A 22,427-nucleotide genomic window follows, 5' to 3' on the forward strand; every position below is an offset into this window, starting at 1 on the left:
CCAATATATTCTGGCTAGATAATTCTACTACAAATCAAAATGCTTTCCAGACTCCTTATGGAGAGCAGAACAATGGGACAGATGAATATTATGATGTCGTAAATTTATCGAAAAATGCGGAAGACACCAATACTGAAGAGTGCGGGTATTTACTTATGGATAAGTCTGAAAATAGCATGGAATTTGGTTTAGATTTTAGTGTAAAATCAGGTGATTCCAATATGTCATTTTCATATGAAGATTTTGACCAAAGAAGTGGGGTATGTATGAGCAGAAATTTGGAGAGATATTGGAATTCCTTAGAACCTGATGAAGCTGATGAAAGGAATTGGTTTGTGGAAGTGCCTATGGATTTAAGCTCTTCTGGCAGTGCAGTTACTTGGCCTTTTACAGAACAGCAAGAATTGAGTAAGAAAGAAACCTCATTTTTCATTAGTAATTATCAAGAATACCAAGACTGGCTAACCTTACTTGAACAGGGAATATGGTGGCCTTCATATGATGCTGAATATGGTTACTACATCTATAGTGATAATCAATACATATATTCCTTGCTCACTGATGGCAGTGGCCAATATGTGTATGTATGGAGGCCAGAAACAGATGAAGAGCAAGAAGAATGGGAACACTATCAACAGTTGAATGGTAGTTATGACATAGGGCTCAGTAATGACATGGTTTCTGTATGTGGTTTTAAGGTGCCCGTTTCAAGTGATTTAGACTTATTCTGGTACAATGAAGAACAACAAATTGAATCAGAAATTGATGATGTACCTCTTGATCTTTCTCTGGTTCTTGAGAAGAATAAGCAGGTAATAAGTAAACATCTGGGTTCTTTTTCACAAGTATTTAAGGAGTCAATAGAATGGGGCAGTGAAGAGCCACTAGATTTTTCATTAAAGCACAAAACATGCAGGCTGGAAAAGCTGAAGATGGATTTCATGTCTGAACAGCAACTAGTTCATCTACATGAAGAACTTCAAGCTACTGCTTTTGATCTTAGAATAGTCCACGGTGGTCATTTGACTCATAATAAATCTATAACTGATGTAGCATTAGCAAGTGAAATTTCTGATCATGGATTTTCTAAATCTTTGTCACAGCCTACCTCAACAGGGCTATTAAGTCAATTTCATTCTTCTGCTAAATTATCAAATACTTCATATTCTGAGCAAACAATCTCTGAATTGAAGGAGCCATCTGAAGAAGAACACAGACAGCCTATTAGAAAAATTACACACTTTTTCTCTTCATTGGGTGGTTTAGTTGCAAAACAAAGCATGGGAAATTCTGATAATTCTAATTCTGCTTCAGCAGATGCAAGATCTGCCACTCCAGCAAAGAAGGCATTTGAAATGAACAGGGATACAACTCCTCTGTTAAGTAATAATGTGAATAAAGCAAAGCAAAATACTGAGGATATGCAAACTTTAGTTACTCCACAAGATCATACACCAAATAATATATTTGCAACTGGGCTAAGAAATTTGAAATCTATTTCCACTAACTGGAAGGCACACACGAGTGTAGCCAGAGACGAGCCAACTTTTGTTAATGAGAACCACAACCTAACAAATCAAGATTTGCCTAAGCTGGTGCCCAAACATGGTCAGTTATCCTATGAGGAGCACAACGACTTCTGTGAAGGCACAACCAAGACAAGTTTTCAGCCAATATCTGAGAGGATCTCCAAGATGAACCAGAATGCAGCTACTGCAACACCTCAAGTCAAAGTTGTACCAACTGAGATACCATCTCAGTCACACCAAACTGCTCCTGAAACTTCCACAAAGACTGCACAGGACTCATTCTTGAAAAATCCTTTAAAACTTTTTAACCTTTCAGAAGTTCAGTCTCAAGTTAAAACTGATGAGGGAACTCGAAATGTCTTTGACCTTTTTAGAACAAGCAGGTCAAAGGAAGAGCAGAACTCTTCAGGCTTGAATTTGTCAGGAGAGGCAGAGGACAAAACAAAAGCACTCAAAAAGGAGGAGAAAGATCAAGCGATGACTATTCCTAGTAGTGCGGAAAGACAGCCTTCAGGCATTTCGTCTCTTTTAGGCGCAATTGGAGGCTTCTTTAAAATGGATGCAAGTCCAGTTCAACAACCAGATGTATTGAGCTCAAATAAAAATGAAAGTAAAACCTCATTTTTAGATCAGAACAGCATGCAAAATAAAATCCAGAAAAAACAGGAGAATATTCCTTTGGAATTCTCAAAATGTGAGGCATCACGTTCAAGGCCAAAAGGTTTGCAAAAGCAGCAAACGCTGAGGGAATGGAATACTGATTATGAACCTGGTACAATGAAAGTAAGACCATTTCCTGACATTACTAATAAAACTGTAAATGTGAAAAATGCTGTCATTGAGACAGAAAATAAAAATGTTTCATCTTTTCTGATGCCTGGAAATGAAACCATCCCAAATAATAGTGCAGATGATTCATTAATCGATGATCTATGTATTGAATATGCCTCTCTTACTGAAGAGAAATCTGCACAACATATTAAGAAAGCAGAATTTTTTGATATAAAAGCACCCTCAAGTACTACAAAAAAACCTTCTGTTATAACTTTGAATAACCAATTTGGTTCAGAAAAACCCAGTTCTCAAGTCATAACAAGGCTGCAAAAAACTGATAAGGATAAAGCTAAATCTCATACAGCTGCTTTGCCGCAAGCTGAAAGGAAAGTGGAGCAAAAACCCAAATCGGGTTTCTTCAATTTATCGTTTGGAGGAGATGATAGGAAACTTCCGAACATTTCAAGCTCCAAACAGCAAGGAACAAAGAAGGGCATATTTTCTTTCTTCAGTGCAGCAGACGAAACGTCAAATCATACCAGAGTCCCAACTAGTGGTCCATTCTTACCTGGTGCCAAACAAGCAGGCAATTCAGAAGGATTCTTCAAATTACCAACTTTCTTCTCATCAGCTCCCTTGGTTGAGAAAAAATCGAATGAAAATAGCTCTGTTTTTAGTTTCTTTGACATGTCATTCATTGATGAGAAAAAGACAAAACCAGAGCCTTCTAAACCAAGTTTTGAGGGACAAATTGAAAAATATGTAAAGCAGAATGATAAAACAACTGCAGGCCAGGTAGGTGGTGTCACAGAAATGGAGCAGTTCGACATAATAGCATCAGTTCTGCAGCAAAACGTTACTGCTGCAAATGATAATTATAGTAATTTATCATCCTTGGAAAGCTCAGTAACAAACAATGAAAACAACAAGCTTGTAGTAGATAATGATGTTTGTGATGGAAGCTCTGTTGCTGCTGAAGACTTGCTATGTTCAAATCAGAATGAAAGCCAAGATGCCCTTGATGTAACATGCCATTTTAAAGATTATGATGCTGATATAGTAGTGACAGGTGATAGTGTCCCCACATCCAACTCTAATTTTGTTGAAAGTCCTAAACAAGATCATGTCAACATTGATAATTGTAGTGGGGATGAGAATGTTGTGCATGTTAATACTGCAGATGAAGATGAAGTGCAAACTGATCTAATAAGCAGTTCAGTTTATATGGTTGAAAAATCACATACAAATGTTTTTGAGGACCTCTGTTCTGAAACGAAAAATGAATCAGAAGAGATTGATGCAGAGAGAGAGATAAATTGGGAATTGCAAAGTTCCCAAGCAAATGATTTTAAAAACCTGGTGAATCAAAAACAAGACCCACAAACAACCTGTACTGTTTCTGGATTGGCAGATTCTAGTGAAAATGTGAAGTTGCCTGAAAGTGAAAAGTCTTTGATAGACTCATCAGTAGAAATGTTTTCTGGTTTTATGACCACACTGAAGATGTTTTCTACTAGTGAATCTAGGAAAAGTTCAAATAGTTCATTTTCATCACTTCAGTCAGTATTTACAAAGTCAAGCTCAGTATCAAGCACTCAGCAGAGAAGCTCATTTTTTAATTTGTCACCAGGTAGCCAGGCTCCATCTGCCAAAACTGATCTAGTCAATATGTTTAAATTGCCTTCTGAAGAAACAAAACCAGCTGCAAGTTTAGAAACTGTTTTGTTTCAAGAAGAAATTGGTGAATTTGAAGAAAGAAAATATTTACAAACTGTGAAGGATTCACAAACAATGGTAGAAAAAATGTCTGTTGATGTTTCTGAATGTAATATGGATATCGTTCATAGCAATAACATTGCTAGAACTTTATTGGAACAAGAATATAAGAGCTGCAATGAAAACAATACCCAATTTGTCCATGAAAACACCAATGACAGGGAGGTGGTTAATAATGTGGCAGATACTGAAGCTGCATATCGAATAGCGTCTGACAGCACATCAGAGCCAAAACCCCCAGATGATATTCCAGATGAAAGTATACTATCTTCAGATGCACAACAAAATGAAGAGTTGGCAATTGCAGATTCGACAAATGATGTTCCTTTTAGTCCTGATGCAACAAACATAGACCTTTTGCCTTTGGAAAATAGCACAGAACCAGATGCTGCAGTCACCACTATTGAGTTTCAAGATAAGGATGCGACTGTTTTACAGACCAATGTCAACACTTGTGATGGACCACTTTCTGGTGGGTCACCAGCGTACAGAACTTCACAAAAGACTGATTGTGAGACACCCAAGTCGGTTTTTGAAATTCCAAATGTAAGAGCACTTAAATTCAGTTTTCTGACTTCTGGAGAAGGTGGTAAGCCCTTTAGTTCTTTGTTTTCAAAGCAACCATCTCCTAAAAGTAGCTCATTCAAGGACACTGGGTTGTTATCGAGTTTTAAGAAATTTTCCAAGACCTTTTTTGAAGGGGATGATGATCAAGTGGTGAGAGAGGAGAAAAATGCACAAAGTTCTGTTCTTGGAAAACTGGATGACATCTCATGTCAAAAAGAGGGCCCCACGAAACAAGGAACTTCTGTTATCACAAAGCAGCCTTTAGAAAGAGAAAAAATGCATATTCGTGACATTTCAGGATCTGATTTATTAGGTGATAGTGTAACTGACAAAAGCCAGAGTAACGTATTAATGGATGAGGTCAGAATGGGAGAGTCAGGGCAAGCATCAGAAGTTATAGTTGAAAATGAAAGTCATAGCAATTCCTGGAAAGAACAGTCATTTCTTACAGCAGAAAATTCACATACTTTGCAAGATAGTCCGGATGTAATACCTTCAGAAGAGTCACCTGAACAACTATGTGTTAACTGGGAGAAGATACCTGAGAATGAAACTGAGATTTCCACTGCGGCATGCTCATCTCCAGAGGTTGTTCATGGATCACAGGAGCAAACTTTACACAGTTTGGACCTTTTGAATGTGAAAAGGCCAGTTGAGCTTAAGCATGATAAATGGCACCAAAAGGTTAACCATTTATAATGCATTAGTAATATAGTGATAAAGTACATGTATTGAAGTAGTTTTGTGATTTTAAAAAAAATCTGTCCCTTTACATTCTAATGCTTAATGTATGTTACAGTCAGGGCTCCAACTCTTTTAGGCCAGCCACTTAATACCACATCCCATAATTTGCAGGTCACTATTTGTAACAGTTTATAAGCTTAACTAAAAGAATCAAGAAACCGCATCTGCCTGAGCTCTTGCTTTTCATAGCAGTTATAGGAGCACACTTCCCACCACCGACCACATACATCTACCAATCTTTTTACTAATGTGCAGTCTTTTAGAGAAAGATATTTTTGTTAAATAATTGCAATAAATGAGAACAAATGAAATTGGCATGTATTTTTATCTTACAAATCACAATCTCTAATACAGCATATGGATTGGAAGTCATATAAAATTGAAAAGTGAAACAGTTCATTGTCACTGCCTTGTAACACAATATGCTGATCATGTCCACCACATTTTCTTGCTGTATGTAACACATTGAATATTAGATTTGACATGCATGTAACTATTAGGCATTTGCCCTTTTCTGCATTTGTGGTACCTAAGTTGTTAGACATCCTTTGGCTTTGATCATTTTATCATTATGGGTATTAGCTTGCTATTCACTTTTCTTACAAAGAGCATTACTTTGGGATAAAATAGCACTGCTTCATGACAGCCATCTGATGGAGATGGTGAAGAATATGCTGGCAAAAGTCATCTTCTGTTGGTGGAAGCCAATACTTTTCAATTGTTGTGGGCACAAGCAAGTGTGCTCAAAGAATAGCCAGGTTGCTGTCAAAATCTGGCCTACTATACAGTCCAACAAAGATATGTCTTGCAACTGTGATGACCTGTTCAGTTACATCTAAGGATTCATTCAACAAGTTTGGCAGAAATATTGTCAGACACTGCTTGTCATCTTGGATAACAGTATCACAACCAATTAAGATGTAAGGACTGGGAACGATTGGAATGACAAAATGAGGTAGAGTCATGCCAGCATCATGAGTAGGTATAAATGTATTACTCTTCTGCACCAACAACTCATTCAAACCAGTATTGAGGAGATTGTGGTAGCCGCACATCAGAAAGATGTCTCTCATTGGTTCAAGCTTTTCAACAAAATATGCAGTCTGAGCAAAGATCGTTGTGTCTGTCTTCAAGTGTTTCTCACACAACAGTTCGAGTAGCTTCTTAACATCAGAGGAGATTTGAACTGTAGATCTAGGTTTCTTAAATGTTACTATAATATGTTCCTCGAGATATTCTGAGTGATGTCTACATTATACTTCTCTTGTGCAGTTGAGCAGCTTCACTTTGTTCTTTGGATTCTAAACAAATGATTTACATTCTGGAATTACAAGTAATTCAATGACACTCGTACGTTTTATCTTTTGAATGGTCACTTTCTGTAATTTTTCACGTACTTGCTTTTCAGACTATCAGATGTATTATCATAGCAATCTCTAGCAATGATGGCACATAAACGTGCTTTGGGTTTGAGGCAAAGCAATTTTTCTTGAATATCCTGCTTCCATGTTGCTGATAATATTGTACAAAAGGCAATATTTTCTTACGAGCAATCACCCTGATCGTTTTCAGATCAATTGAATAATCAACATTGTTGTCTTTCATTATTGTATCGTCTCGTCCGAGGTTGGGATCAGGTTCAAACCAGGATGCAGAAAATACTGTCCATTTATGGATAAATGTTTTCCACTTTTCACCTTTATATAGACCTTCAACAAATTTCAAAGGACTGCATAGTATTCCTAACTTTTTTTTGTTTTGTGTGTCCATGAAGGATCCCTTTCTGGGTTTTGTTAAGGCGCTTTTTCGTTACAGGAGGGTGGCTGACTGTCGGTTCATGGTTATCTTGCTCTCAACTACACTCCTAAATAAAGAAGACTGATCTGCAGGGAATGAATGCCAGTGAATATCCATGAAAAAAATTGATTGACATTGCCATCTGTTCCAGCAGATTAAACTCGAGGAACTGGTCCCACACATTTGAACTTTGATTGAATTGGACTGTGATTTTGAAGAATAAAACCTTTACCTCTACTTTGCTAATCCAGTGCCCCACAGGTGGAAGATTAGGAAGCATTTTCTTGACTTCAGACACAGGTTCCTACCAGAGAGCAGCGTGTTCAGCGTGGATATATTGCCTCAATATCGTCACTATTTTGATGTACATCAACCAGTGCCGACTGGTCAGTGATGTACGTGCACTTCAACTTAGATTATCAGAATTTTTGTTTCTTTCTCTCCTGAGCTTGCACTGTTTTTAAACATGCGTCTGATATTTTTGTGGGTTTTCATCTGATAGGACCTCCATTTCTCCCAAGATACACACAGAGAGTAATGTTACACATTTAACATCTTCCTCTTTACCTAGCATCCACTTTTAAAAATCTTATAATTCATGCATGTGAACCCACCTGTGAGCTCTCAGCATGATGTAGTTGTCTCACTTGGATAATCTTGAAGGAAGATTTCTGCTATTTATAATTGATCAGGAAATTGTACATACATGTATGAAGAATGCATTTATGATTTCACTATAAATAGTAAATGGAAGAAACCTACACACACACACACACACACACACACACACACACACACACACAAAATGGGTGTCTAGCCAATTTCCAGCATCCACAAGGATATCTTCAATTCCTGTAGACTTCATAGGATGTCAATTGGAACCCCATGAAGTAAAACTTGCCCATACAAAGGATCATTTGCCATACTTCTGTCTTTTTTTTAAAAGACTATGGCAATTTTGCATTGCAGTGATGTTCTTAGTTCATCTTAATACAGAACTTCTCAACTCAAATGACAAACATGAAGCTCAAAACAGCAAATAAACCTTGATGTCTCTTTTTCTGTCTTTATCACTCAGCAATCTTCTGGATGACTTAGAAGCCACCTTATGACACTCTAGGATCTGTTAGAGGTGACATTGTCGACAACAGATTGCGATATTGATACATAGAAGATTCTTCAATTGTTGAAGAATGGCTCATGCTGTATGGAAACCCACCTTGAAAAGGCAGCCTTACTACCTATCACATATTTGCCTCGTGTGTTCTCTTTTATTTTTTCTCATAAGCACCCATTTATAAATATTGATTACGGAGAACATTAGCAACCACATCAATAAATTGGTTTCTGTAACCTTGTATTTTATGTAACATATCATCACCATCAAGTTCTTTAGCTTTGTGCCACGTTGCGTTCTACCTGTCCAAAGTGGAATTCAGTAAAGATGCCTTGTTACCCTTTTAATCACAGCTTCTCCCATAAATAAAACATTCACTGTTGTAACAAACAGGTGTGTCAAGTAATGACAGTATTCTAACAGCTGTTGCCTTTGTATATGTGCTTGACATGGCTGATTTAGAATCATTATTGTATTTTATATTTTATGATGACTCTTGTTTCACAATCTTGCGATTCATATAACTGTTGGTGCATTTTGCAAGGCATCCTGGATTTTTCGCCAAAATCTCATCCTTTGTATTCATGTGAACTTCCCATCCAAAGAGAAATTATTTTTATTTGGCATTTAGCTGTGCCAGATATCCAACTGTATAACTGTGCTTAGGAAGTCCTTTTCACCACGTTGACAAATTAGATGTGTTATGAAGTCTGTCAGGACGAGTTCTCTTTTCTTCAAAACCAATAGTTAGTTCCTTCTTCATATACCTGAAAACAAACACAATGAATTTGGAAATTACAGTTATAATTTCATAACAAAAATATCAGAAATTTCATTAGTTATTTTTTTGACAATTAAGTAGTTGTACCAATTTTAGTGCACAGAAGTCACCAATTTTAGCATGACTTCTGTGCACTAAAATTGGTGGAGCTGAAGAATTGTAATTTCACATAAGCAATTTCACCTGTTTGATAAGTGAAATTGGCACAAATAAATTGCACATATAGTTTACTTCTGAAAGAACTCACATATGTGGCTCTAACACTAAAACTTACAACTGCATAGCTGAATATTCCTCAGGATAGCCAATGCACAATGTTTGGCTAAATTATCTAAATATATGGTTTGATTTCATCTTGATTTTTGAAATATAGTGGCCAGCAAAGAAGGGGATAGTGACGTTTGCAAACCTTTTGTATGTTGGAGCCCTGAATACTATTACTTATTACTTATTTTATACCACAATATTATTGCATAGGTCCTTACTACCATTTATTTTCAGTTACAGATCATTGTTTTACTTATCATTTAACATACAGAAAAGTTTGTATCGAAAAAAAATTGTTATTTTATGTATAGTATCTTAATAGATATATGCTAGGCGTTTTGTGGAAGTTTTCAGCTTTAGTTTGCTTTATGTGAAGGTGACTATGCGGCAGTTTTGTCTTTAGTCTGCTAAGTGTAGTAGCACCTGCTGCTTTTGGTACTGTGTTGTCCTGCTCCTTGGTATATGCTATTACATACATTCAGTAAAATGTACTTTTTCAAAAAGCTCTAATATTTAAAAACTGACATATTAAAGTTCATGTATATGCATAACAGTCAGCATCATTTAACCAATCAACTTTAAGTAAAATAAACCAATAATTAATTCATTATTATCTGGCAGGTAATCCTTGAATCATAACAAACAAGTTAACACAGTTGATGGATTTTACCAACGGTATAGAAACCAATTCAAAATTATTTTCATTTTCATACATATGCAGCATATGGGTCTTCAAAATTATGAGGGGAGGGAACTCAATTCTCATGAAAGTCAGTGTAAATTAAATAATACTTTAGACTCAAGTAGAGAATGCACAAGGTGTCAAAGTAAACTGACGTCTGTTATGCAATATACGTGCAAGCTTTGCTGCAATTGCTGAGTGAGTTGCTGAACTTTCTGTTCATATTTCACAGTCCTACAGGAAGTAGCAGATATGGCTCATCAGGAAACCTCAGCCAAGGCAGCTCTCAACTTAGTGAACTTGACCATGATAATGAGAGCATCCATGGGTCAGGAATGGATGACAGACGAGATCAAGAGTCGTATCACTCTCATCACAGCTCAGGGAGTCCAAGACCAGATACACAGGAATGGTGCAATGAAGATGATGGGCAACAGGAACATTTGAGTGAATGCAAGAAAGTTAAACATTATGAAGATTCTGGAAAAGTTGACGAAGCTACACCTGAGATTCCTCTCAACAGTATCTCCCCCCAGCTAGAGGTGATTGTAAGACCATATGACAGGTGGGTACTGCAATTATAATAATGTTCTTTACTTCCGTAAGTGCTTTTGTTTCATTTCAGTTGGATTGTGACAGTCAGAAACATTCTCTTTAAAAATCAGTATCATCTCTTAAAAAGCAGTCAGTTTGAGGCAGATGCTCGAGCTCGAGCACTGAAGATTGCAATCTGTGGTCAAGACCTACACTGCTCTTCATAATTTATAAAGTGTTTCTTTCAACCCAGTAACAGGTACAAGTCTAGAATTTACTGTTTGTGACAGTAACTTACCAACAATTAATACATTCAAATAACATTCCTTTCTATGCGACTTTAATATAGGCATTAATCTGTTTAAAGTAAACAAATTAAAGCCTTCATTAAATTAAGAGTACCCACTGCTCACTCTTACAGCCAATTTCTTATCCACCTCCAGGATTTATCTAGGGTACTTATTGCCTCAAGCTTGTGCAGCAGCCTTTGATTTGGAACTTTATTGAAGACAAGGCATCAATTACACTAGTATCGCAAACAAAGAGCACAGAAAAATTATGTACAAATGAGGGATGCCATTCAGTCCTTCTAGTTTGTCCTTCCATAGGAATCAGTGAGCCCACTGACACAGCATCCTACTGCCACTTGAATGATTCCAGAGCTTTTTCCATCACTACATTACTGGAAAAGCATTCGAAGTATGAATCACTTTGTGTGAAGAAGTGGTTCCTGACATTAGTCCTGAACTTATCTTTTAGTGACCAGAATTGAACACAATGGGGCAGCAATTCATCTCTGGCAGTAGTGCAAAACGGGTGTTATCGCATGGGCTGCCTGTTTTGCGCCCCGCCCGAAGTTATCAGCTGCCTGTTATACGCCCAGATATACCCAGATCCATTATGGAACAGGTGTATTATGGGTGGCTGATGCAAAACGGCCCATTTTTCACTCTCTCCCAAGACTAATTTCTACTGCAATATTCAAGGTGTGCCTTGATTAGAACACTTTACAACTTCATCATGGTCTCTGACTCATACTCCACTTATTTGCCAATATAGCTCAGCATTCTAGTTGCTTTCTCCCCTAACATTTTCAGGGTTTGTAAATGACTATCACTTCCAGTTCTCTCTTCAGCCTCTTCCCTAGCTAGCTCAATACTATTCATCAAGTAAGTACGTCACTTACTTTTTAAAATTCCAATGTGAAAAATCATGCAATTCTCTGTGTTGAATTTTAGGTCCCATAGTTATGCAAATATTGTCTAGGTCCTTCTGCTGCTTTGTCAGACCCTACTGCACTCACCCCTAGTTTGTCAATATCTGTGAATGTGACCAGCTTATTTGCATTTCCAAATCTAAATAATTTATGTAAAAATGACATATTAGGTACCCCAGCATCAATCCCTTGGGTACTTAGACATTTGCCCTGTCCAACACTACTTCCCTAAATAGGTCCTGGTGATTCCTTTCTTTCAGCCAATTCCTTATCCACCTCCAAGTTTTACCTAAGATCCCCTCTACCTTAAGCTTGTGTAGTAACCTTTCATATGGAACTTTATTGAAGAAGATGTATCACTTATACTAGTATTGTAAACTGTAATTGGTCAAGTAAGAAATCATGTTATTAAGATTGCTGATAAAGACTTTAAATGATCGCCAGAGACTTGTGTTTTTATAGGAAATATGTAAACAAAGTGATTTGATATTCTTGACTATGGGCCTGAAAATATCAAATGGGAGATTTTTAAAAAACATTTTTATTGTGAGTGAACATGCATGCAACCCCCTGTAGTTCTGTGCATTACTATTTTTTTAATATGCTTTGAAGAAATTAATCATTATTTTTATGAAGCACTGCATGTAGAGTGACAGAAGCAGGTAGCTGTAACGTGCTGGGTCACTGAAGCAACAATCATTTCACAATTCAAGAATTAGTACTTCATTTATTGACAAACTATTTTGAAAGCTAAATAAAAGGCCACTAATTTCAATTGTGTTATCTCAGTCATGGGGGAAATCCCCCCCCCCCCCGGCCCATGACAAGGTGCCATTGGACGTACTGTATTAATATAAGAATGGAAACTGATGATTCTATTTATTTTCATTCCTTCACCGCAGGTACACGGTCCCCTGCTGTCACTAGCTTAAGGCTGAGTATAGCACAAAATGCATTTGTAGCTCATTGCGCCACTGCAGTCCAATAATAATATGCTGATTGATATTTCCTGTAGTTATCATAGTATCGAAGAAGGTACAGCACAGAAGGAGGCCATTCAGCCCTACGTGTCTTTGTCAGCTCTTTGGGTCTAATTGGATAACTCCTTTATTCACCTGCTCATTCCCCATAACCTTGATACATTTTTTCCCTTTGAGTATTTTTCCAATTCTCTTTTGAAAGTCACTATTGACTCTGCTTCCACCACCCTTTCAGGCAGTACGTTCCAGATCATTACAACTCTCTGCGTAAAAAAATGTTTTCTTATGTCGCCTCTGGCTCTTTTGCGGATCACCTTAAATCTGCATCCTCTGGTTACTGACCCTTCTGCCACTGGAAACAGTTTCTCCTTATTTACTCTGTCAAAACTGTTCATGATTTTGAACACCTGTATCAAATCTCCCCTTAACCTTCCCTGTTCTAAGGAGAACAACCCCAGCTTCTCCAGTCTCTCCACATAATTGAAATCCCTCATCCCCGGATTCTAGTAAATCTCTCCAGCATCCCCTCGAAGGCTTTTTAACATCCTTCCTAAAGTGTGGTGCCCAGAATTGAACACAATACTCCGGCTGAGGCCTAACCAGTGTTTTATAAAGGTTTGGCATAATTTCCTTGCTTTTGTAATCTGCCTCTATTAATAAAGCCCATGATCCCATATGCTTTTGTAACAGCCTTCTCAACTTGTCCTGCCACCTTCACAGATTTGTGTATGTGCACCCACAGGTCTCTCTGTTCCTGCACCCCCTTTAAAATTGTACTATTTAGTTTATATTGCCTCTCCTCATTCTTCCTACCAAAATGTATCATTTCACACTTCCCTGCATCTTTTACTATCCTCCACATTGTTTACTACATTTCCGAGTTTCGTATCATCTGCAAACTTTGAAATTGTACCCTGTATACCAAGTCCAGATCATCAATATATATCAAAAAGAGCACTGGTCCTAATACTGACCCCTGGGGAACACCACTGTATACTTCCCTCTAGTTTGAAATAATCTTTCATCACTACTCTCTGCTTTTTGTCCCTTAGCCAGTTTTGTATCCACGCTGCCACTGCCCCTTTAATCCCATAGGCTTTAATTTTGCTAACAAGTCTATTATGTGGTACTTTACCAAATGCCTTTCAAAAGTCCATATACACATCAACCACACTACCCTCATCAACCCACTCCGTTACTACATCAAAGAACTCAATCAAGTTAGTCAAACACAATTTTCCTTTGACACATCCGTGCTGACTTTCATTTATTAGCCCATACTTCTCCAGGTGCCAATTAATTTTGTTCGGGATTATTGTCTCTAAAAGATTCCCTACCACCGACGTTTGGCTGGCTGGTAATTGCCGGGTTTATATCTCTTCCCCTTTTTTTTGAACAGGGGTGTAACATTTGCAATCCTCCAGTCTTCCAGCACAGTCCCCATATCTAAGGCAGATTGGAAGATAGTGGCCAGAGCCTCCGCAATTTCCACCCTTACTTCTCTCGGTAACCTAGAATGCATCCCATCTGGACTGGGTGACTTTTCTACTTTGTGTACAGCCAATCTTTTATGTACCTCCTCTTTATCTATTTTTATCCTATCCAATATCACTACCACCTCCTCCTTTACTGCTAGGATGCGAAGTATTCATTTAGGACCTCAGCCATGTCCTCTGCCATGCACTAATAAGTCTACTGTGCTTTAAACTGCAGAAGGCTCAGTGGCCCAGTTCTCATCAGTAGCTTTATTAACAGGGGATTAAAATGTATCTTCTCTACAATATAGCATATATCTATTTTCGTATATTTGCATCTGCACATACCTCCTACCCAGAAACCTTCATTCCCTTGACGAAATTTTGAATAATGTCAACATTTATAATGTAAACGGTTTCTGGTTACAATATGGTTGGATGCTCTGGCGAATAGGTGGTGCGAGTCTCCCAAAGTTCCCATCACTGCTTATCACCAATTTATTGTCTTTCCTCCATCTTTTTTGTGAGTAAAAATCGCTTAAATTCGAAATAATTTTTAAAAAATTTGTAAGTTAATTTCTTGCTACCTTTTCACATATACTTCATGATGTTTCTCATTGCCAGTTGAAAAGGAAGAAATATGAAAAAAGAAGAAATACACATCTGCATTTATATAGCGCCTTTCATAACTTCAGGGCGTCCCAAAGCACTTTACAGCCATTGAAGTACTTTTGAAGTGCAGTCACTGTTGTAATGTAGAAAATACGGCAACCAATTTGCGCACAGCAAGCTCCCTCAAACAGCCATGAGATAATGACCAAATAATCTATTTTAGTGATGTTGGTTTAAGGATAAATATTGGCCAGGACACCAGGGAGAACTCCCCTGTTCTTCTTCGAAATAGTGCCATGGGATCTTTTACGTCCACCTGAGAGGGCAGATGGGGCCTCTGTTTAACCTCTCATGCGAAGGAAGGCATCTCCGACAATGCTACACTCCCTCAGCACTGCACAGGAGTGTTAGCCTAGATTTTACGTTCACGCCCCTGGAGTGAGGCTTGAACCCACAACCTTCTGACTCAGGCGAGAGTGCTACCACTGAGCCACGGCTGACACTGAAAAGAAATGGTACCCCTACAGCTTCAATGGTTTCACCCCGTTCCCCACATAAAAAAGGCTGTAATGGTGCCTCAGGCCTCTTTCTCCTGTTGCCAGCCCAATGGTTCCAGTCCCCAACCTTGCTCCCCGCTACCCGTATTTTCTAAAAAAAAACTTCTTAAAAAATTTAAAACAGCAGTTACGGCCTTTCCCCTTACTGTCTCCTGTCCCAGCTTGGTTTTGACTCCCCGTGTGCAACACCAGGCGAGAACTACCAATATCACATTAAAAGCCTTGTGCCTGCGTGCACTTCCTGTCCACCTTTTTCATTATAAACTCGTGTCTACAGTGTAAATTTCAGTTAGTGAGAAATTATGACGCCAAAGAAGTCTTGAAAAGCATTTTGAGTGATTCAGTTGGGTCATCAACAAATAGTTGCGGCAACTGCTTACAGGGAAATTCAATTATAAATGGTAATGTATAAATTACATTGGTAAGTTTAATGTTCAACATTGACAAAATTGTAACAAAAATCATGAAAACAGGAAGAAGTTTGTGACAAGGAGGTGTACCCATACAAGATTTTTAATATAAAAGGTCTTGCATCTTTGTGTGCTACTTGTCAACTTTTTCCGTTATTAATTCCTATTTGTTTATGTAACTGCTCATGTAAATTTGTCGCACTGCAATTACATGCTTCAACCAGTGACGGTGCTGCAGATGTGCAGATCAGATACCTGTTATCGTTTCTCTGTTAATGGATAGGAAAGAAAACAAAGATTTTTTATAGTGAATGGATTGCTGTTCTGTTCAAAATTCAGTTAAAAAGATCTCCCCTCAAATATTGTTGAAGTTTAAGGATTTTTTTTATATATCTATATCAAACTATAAACTTGGTAACTGAATAAGCAATGAACTTTTGAGCATTTTATCAGGTTTTTTTTGTTTTTGTTTTTTTCCTTTCACTGCTCCTACTGGGACTGTCCAGTGAAAAATGTCAGTTGGCCCAAATTAATAGCAGGAATTACCCCAAATGAAGGGAGAGGGCCTAGTAGAGGCCTCCTCTGCATCCAACGTGACACAATATACCTTACCTGCTGTTGGTCTTGCACTTGACCAAGGCCTTCAGTGTACGACATCTTGGGGCTCGATTTTTGCACCCGCAATCGGGTGCATTCTTGGCGGGGGGGCTGCGAAAATCGGGGATTCCCGGGGCGGGTCTGGAGCGCGGCTCCAACCCGCCCACTTCTGGGTTCCCCAGTGACGTGTTGACATGCGCACGCAGCCCCCGCATGTGGGACTCCCGCCGGCAATTAATGCCGGCGGGGTGCTACTTAAAGTACTTAAACAGGTACTTCAGGTTGTTTACAGACCTGATTGACCTGGTATTTTAGGAGGGCTGGGATTTTGAAATTAACTGAGACTGTTTCCCGCACAGCCTGTGGCAGCTGCAAAGGTCCATTTGACAGGTTGTGGGGGGAGACCCTCACTCATTGCAGGAGGCCACTCTGTCACTTTGGACAAAGTTTGGTCTCCACCACCCTCCTCCTAACAATAAAATTCGCCAACCTGTATACTTACCCCGGTGTCCAGACACATTTACCTAACTTGCGGACCCCCTCAGATGTACATCTTCCGGATGGGGGCCGCCGTAGCTGCAGTCATGACCTCCTCGGAGGGCGAACAGCATCACCAGCCTCTCCGGCCACGCCGTCCACCTCTGACACGTGGAGCTCCACAACACAGTGCTGTGACACAGCCACCTGCACAGCAGGAGGGAGGGCAACAGCAGAGAGAGATGCGTCGCAGAGGGCACTACCCTCGTCACAGGGCCTACAGACCGAGGCTCAGCTTCCTGGACCTCTCTGAGCAACAGTGCACACGGAGGCTCAGAGTCACTCGACATGTAGTCATGGACATCTGCAGCCTCCTTCAGGCCAAGCTGCTCCCTGCTGGCCCGAGCACCATCTTTTTACCTGTCGCTGTCAAAGTCACCACTGCCCTCAACAACTTCTCCGCATCCTTCCAGGGTGCCGCCGGGGACATCGCCGACGTCTATCAGTCGTCTGCACAAAAGAGCCCTGCAAATACACCTACACCCACTCTGCAGTGACACAATTGGTGGCATCAGTTGTGGGTCTTCATAGTGATCCTCAGGAACGGGCATTATTGCACAAACCAGACAAGATTCGCAAAGACGTGGCAGTAGTGGTGCCAATATAATATGTAATGTGAGTTGATCAGAGATTAAATAGAGGTAAAAACCATGACAAACCCTCAAACACCCTGTGCATCCCCTTCATGCTCACAACACGTTTGCCTTATGCTTCCTACTGCACATATGTGATGCATGCCCTATGGCTGCAGCACAGGTAGTGGCAGGTTGAGTGAGGCTGACCGTGAAAGAGATGCACGAGAGGATGAGTATGAGATAGAGCCATGAGATTGTACGAGGATTGGGTTGAGTGGTAATGGTGGGATGAGTACTGACGAGGTGAGTAAGTGCAGGTAAAATGAGGATGAGCTTTGAGTGGGTGTGAGGAGTGATGTGATAGACTGGTGTTGGCAGTGCAGAAGGAGATGTGGGTCGGGGGCGGTGATGTGGCAGACGGAGTGTAGGGGAATGAGTAAGTGTACTCGCTTCGGCTGACCTACTTAGGTGATTGAAGCGCCTCCTGCACTGTATGCAGGTGCGCGATATGTTGGTGGTGCAGGTGACCTCCTCTGCCACCTCGAGCCAGGCCTTCTTGGCGGCAGAGGCAGGCCGCTTCCTCCCGCCCGCCGGGGGGAAGATCTCTGTCCTTCCCCTCCTCCTCACCCCATCCAGTAATACCTGGAGTGACAATTGTAAACAATTTTACAACACCAAGTTATAGTCCAGCAATTTTATTTTAAATTCACAAGCTTTCGGAGGCTTCCTCCTTCCTCAGGTAAATGTTCAGGAGCTCCTCGAAGCCTACGCATTTATACATATAGAACAATACATGGTGTTTACAGAATGCCCCTGCAACTGCCCGTTGCCAAGGCAATCACCGTGTTCAGACAGAGAGGTGTCACCTGCAGAAGTGAGGCATCATTAAACCTGGGAGCAGCCTTCCTCCTGGGCTGCTCCATGCTGTAACTTTTCCTATTTTCTGCAGCATCAGTCAGTGGAGGACTGCCCCTTTAAATAGGGCTCCTCCAGCTGATAGCCTATGCTGCGCATGCGCAGTCAGCCTGCTGCACAGCTTACCAGCGGGAAACCCGGAAGCACAGGTAAGTACCTTCAATCAAGCTGCAATTGCGTGCGGAGCACCCCGATTTCAATGGGCGCGTTACCCACGTGCCCAGTCGACCCCGTGCTGAGAACCCGCCGCCCTGCTAATATCGAGCCCCTGGTGTCTGCGGCGCCTTAAGTCTTTGAGCCTCTTGTGCTGCAATGACAATCCCGCTAAAGCACCACTTTTATCTTCATGGGGTTATTGGCAGACTCCTGCTTGATAGCGGTGATGGGTTGTTGGAGGAGGCTGACGGGCATGGTAGACACCTGATGGTTCAAAGGCGGCCGCCGTCGTCAAGCCTATTGAATCCCAGAACCCCCTTCCCCAAAATTTCACCCTCCCAGATCCTGCGATCCACTCCAGTGCTCCCTGATTCCAGAACTACCCAAGTTCTACCTCCCCAGTGCTCTATGATCACAGAATTCCTTTCTCAGAAATCCCAGGAACTGTCACAAGTGTTTCTAGAACCTCCCTCTCCAGTGTTCCTAGAACCATGGAATCCCCTATTGTCCCTCAAAATAGTGCTAGACTAGGAGACTCTATCCCAGTATTGCCAAACCCTGGGCCCCCTGCCCAATGTTTCCAGATCCCAGGACTGCCCCAGTGCTGATAAATCAGTGCCTCTGCAGCACCTCTGTTCTTATAAAATCTCCAACTCACCATTGAGAGCTCTTCAAATATATAATTAATTATACATCTTCGTGTACTTTTTCAGTCACATGTTCTTGTCTATCACATTTTTCTGTCAAGATCAAGCTTATCCAATCATTTGAACTTATCACTAATTGAATCTGCCACATTTGGTTTCCAATTTATTTTGCATGGCTTCCAGTTTCCTCTCCAGAATACTGTTGTTCATAGTGTCACTTGCTTTGGAGCTGTTAAAATTGGGCCTGTGGCCCACATATTGAATGCACAACCAAAGCAAGCAAACAGATGAACTGGCCATTTATCTAACCGCTGTGTGCAAACTCACTGCATTTTCCTACCAAACAGCATTGACTACACTTCAAAAGTGATTAATTGACTATGAGAAGCTTTGTAGCCCATTCTAGAGTTCATAACCTGTGCAAGAAGTGGGCTTGGTCGCTAAGTGGCCTTTTTTCATTCTATTCTTTATGATCTTGTATATCTTTGGAATAAGTAGTGGACAAGCCCAAATTGTTTGTTACAGTTCTTTCATATACAATTAATAACTGAGAATTCATTTTTGGTCAGTTATAATGATGAAGATGGTACTCCTCCATTTCCCCCTGCGAGAGCACGTTGGATTCGAGCCATCCACAAAGTTCGAATGCAGATTCAAGAGGTAGGACCATGGTTTATGGGTTACATTCTGATTGATCCTGTTTCCAAACACATAAATCACAAATATGAATTGTTTCTTGCTCCATATCAGTGGCTACCATTAATTCATTCTGATTGTAATGCTGAATGAATGACTTGTAAATGATAATGTTTGCAGGGTTTGTACGCGCACGTGTAGTGAAATGTAAGGAACAAACACCTCAGGTTTAATCACAGCCCAGGTTCAAATCGTCCATCCAAGATAAAATTGAGGGAATATAATCCCTTGATATACTTGCTTAGCAACATATGTACCTCTCAGTCACTAGTTCCGAGAATAGCGTTTGATAACAAAATTCTGCACAAATTCTTCTGAAAGAATTCACTGTGGGGCAGCAGAGTACCAAAATGTGAAAGTTCAGTATTAATTTATCACTAGTTGGAATCATACTTACTGGTGGAATTTATTGATCATCTTTATGCAGACATATAACTATTTAAATAACCATTAATTATAGGAGCCAGAGGTAACTGTTCAGATGAAAATAAAGATAACTTTTGGGGAGAATTTGAAAAACTGTCTTGAAAGCACTATTTTAAATAATGTTTTGACCAATGGCACTGATGACTAAATGATAAAAAGACAATTCAGTGCATTCAAGCTAACACGATTGTCGGAAAACTTTCAGATTTTTCTTCTAAACAGATGCAGGTTAAAGCGAGTATGTTCATTCCTTTTTTCAGAAATACTGCTTCAGCTTTCAGTTTATGGGTTTTATATTCAAAGATAATGGTATGGATAGTTTAAAGCTGACATACTGGCAATGATCCATAATAACACAGAGATAAAAGACCAGCTGGAGTGGAAGAAAATCCAGTGTGACAGGACATTTAAGAAAAAAATGATTTTCAGTACAAGTTTCATATTTTCCATCTGTGATGGCAGAGAATTTTTAGATATTTGATACAGATCAAAACTGATCACTGCTGGACATTATGATCGTTAAAATAAAGCGGAATGACTGATTTTGCTGCATTGTGACTAGATGCTAATTAATTGTGTAGCAAGTTAAAACTAAATTTGTATTATAGTGCAGTTGTTTAAAGAAATGCTTTCAGTTCTCTATTGTCGGAGTTTATACCACTAGTTTACATATTCATCAAACATTATATTTGTAGTCAAATTAACAGAATGGCAAGACTGAGATTTTATCCCCTTTGCTTCTCCAAATGACATGCTGCTATTAATAGCATCATAAAAGCACTATATACCCATAGTGAACCCTAGTCAATTTTTTGCTCAGTTTATAAAATATCTGACATTGCAAACTGAAAATGTCTTTGTTTTGTTTTATTTCCTCCCCGAAACAGTGAGTGCCATTTATTCAACTGTCAGTTATTTTGTTATAACAGCGGCAGACAGGAGATATGGCAGCACGAGACGTTTACCCCTAGGGTACTGGCTCTGTGCGGCCTTTCCCAAAAAACAATGATCCAGATTTAATAAAATATACTGAGCTGTAATTGACTTTTGTGCCATTTTCTTCTTCAGACCGCTTATGGGTAGTTGAAATTCATCCAGTGCCACAGACGGTGCTTGCAATTTCTACCAACATTGGAAATAGGAAAAGGCAAATCACAACTTGCATTTATATAGCATCTTTAACATAGAAAATCGTCCCAAATGTTTCACACAGATAAGATCAGACAAAAGAGGAGGTATCAGGAGGGGTGACCGAAGGCCTGGTCAAAGAGGTGGGTTTTGATGCGGGCCTTAAAGGTGGAGAGACTGGTGGGTTTAAGGATAGAATTCCAGAGCATGGGGTTTAGATAGCTGAAGCTATGGCTGCCAGTGGCGGGACGAAAGGAGGCAGATATGCACAAAAGGCCAGAGTCAGAAGAACAGAGTGCTGTGGGGGGGGGGGTGTATCTTGCCTTTTGTATTTCTTACTGTTTTCTTTGCCCCTAATGTTGCATTAACACTGCAGTAGAATATTAGGAGGCAGATATGCACAAAAGGCCAGAGTCAGAAGAAAAGAGCGCCATGGGGGGTGTGTATCTTGCCTCTTGTATTTCTTATTGTTTTCTTTGCCCCTAATGATGCATTAACACTGCAGTAGAATATTAATGTGTGTTGGGTTTTGATTTTTTTTGTATTTAGACAGGAGGAAAAGGAGCTCATTAAAAATAATCATATAAAGTGAGAAGAGGGCAGATATTTTTTCACACCTGACTGCTGGCCTCACCTTTTATGGTGCAAAGTAATTGCTAATTTAGCAGGGTTTTTTTTAAATTTATTCGTTCATGGGATGTGGGCGTCGCTGGCGAGGCCGGCATTTATTGCCCATCCCTAATTGCCCTTGAGAAGGTGGTGGTGAGCCGCCTTCTTGAACCGCTGCAGTCCGTGTGGTGACGGTTCTCCCACAGTGCTGTTAGGAAGGGAGTTCCAGGATTTTGACCAAGCGACGATGAAGGAACGGTGATAGATTTCAAAGTCGGGATGGTGTGTGACTTGGAGGGGAACGTGCAGGTGGTGTTCCCATG

General features: G+C 39.9%; 1 protein-coding gene across 3 annotated transcripts in view; it reads left to right on the plus strand.

Moving 5' to 3' along the window:
- LOC137322543 (protein unc-13 homolog B-like) overlaps positions 1 to 22,427 on the plus strand; it is a 554,720-nt gene that overhangs the window by 339,471 nt on the left and 192,822 nt on the right. For all 3 annotated transcript variants that reach the window (XM_067985478.1, XM_067985470.1, XM_067985475.1), the window contains 2 exons: positions 10,267 to 10,599; positions 19,815 to 19,905. In XM_067985478.1, coding sequence (XP_067841579.1) covers positions 10,267 to 10,599; positions 19,815 to 19,905 — 424 coding nt within the window. The remainder of the gene's footprint in view (positions 1 to 10,266; positions 10,600 to 19,814; positions 19,906 to 22,427) is intronic.

This window comes from Heptranchias perlo, chromosome 1 (assembly GCF_035084215.1).
Source record: "Heptranchias perlo isolate sHepPer1 chromosome 1, sHepPer1.hap1, whole genome shotgun sequence".
Lineage (NCBI taxonomy): Eukaryota > Metazoa > Chordata > Chondrichthyes > Hexanchiformes > Hexanchidae > Heptranchias > Heptranchias perlo.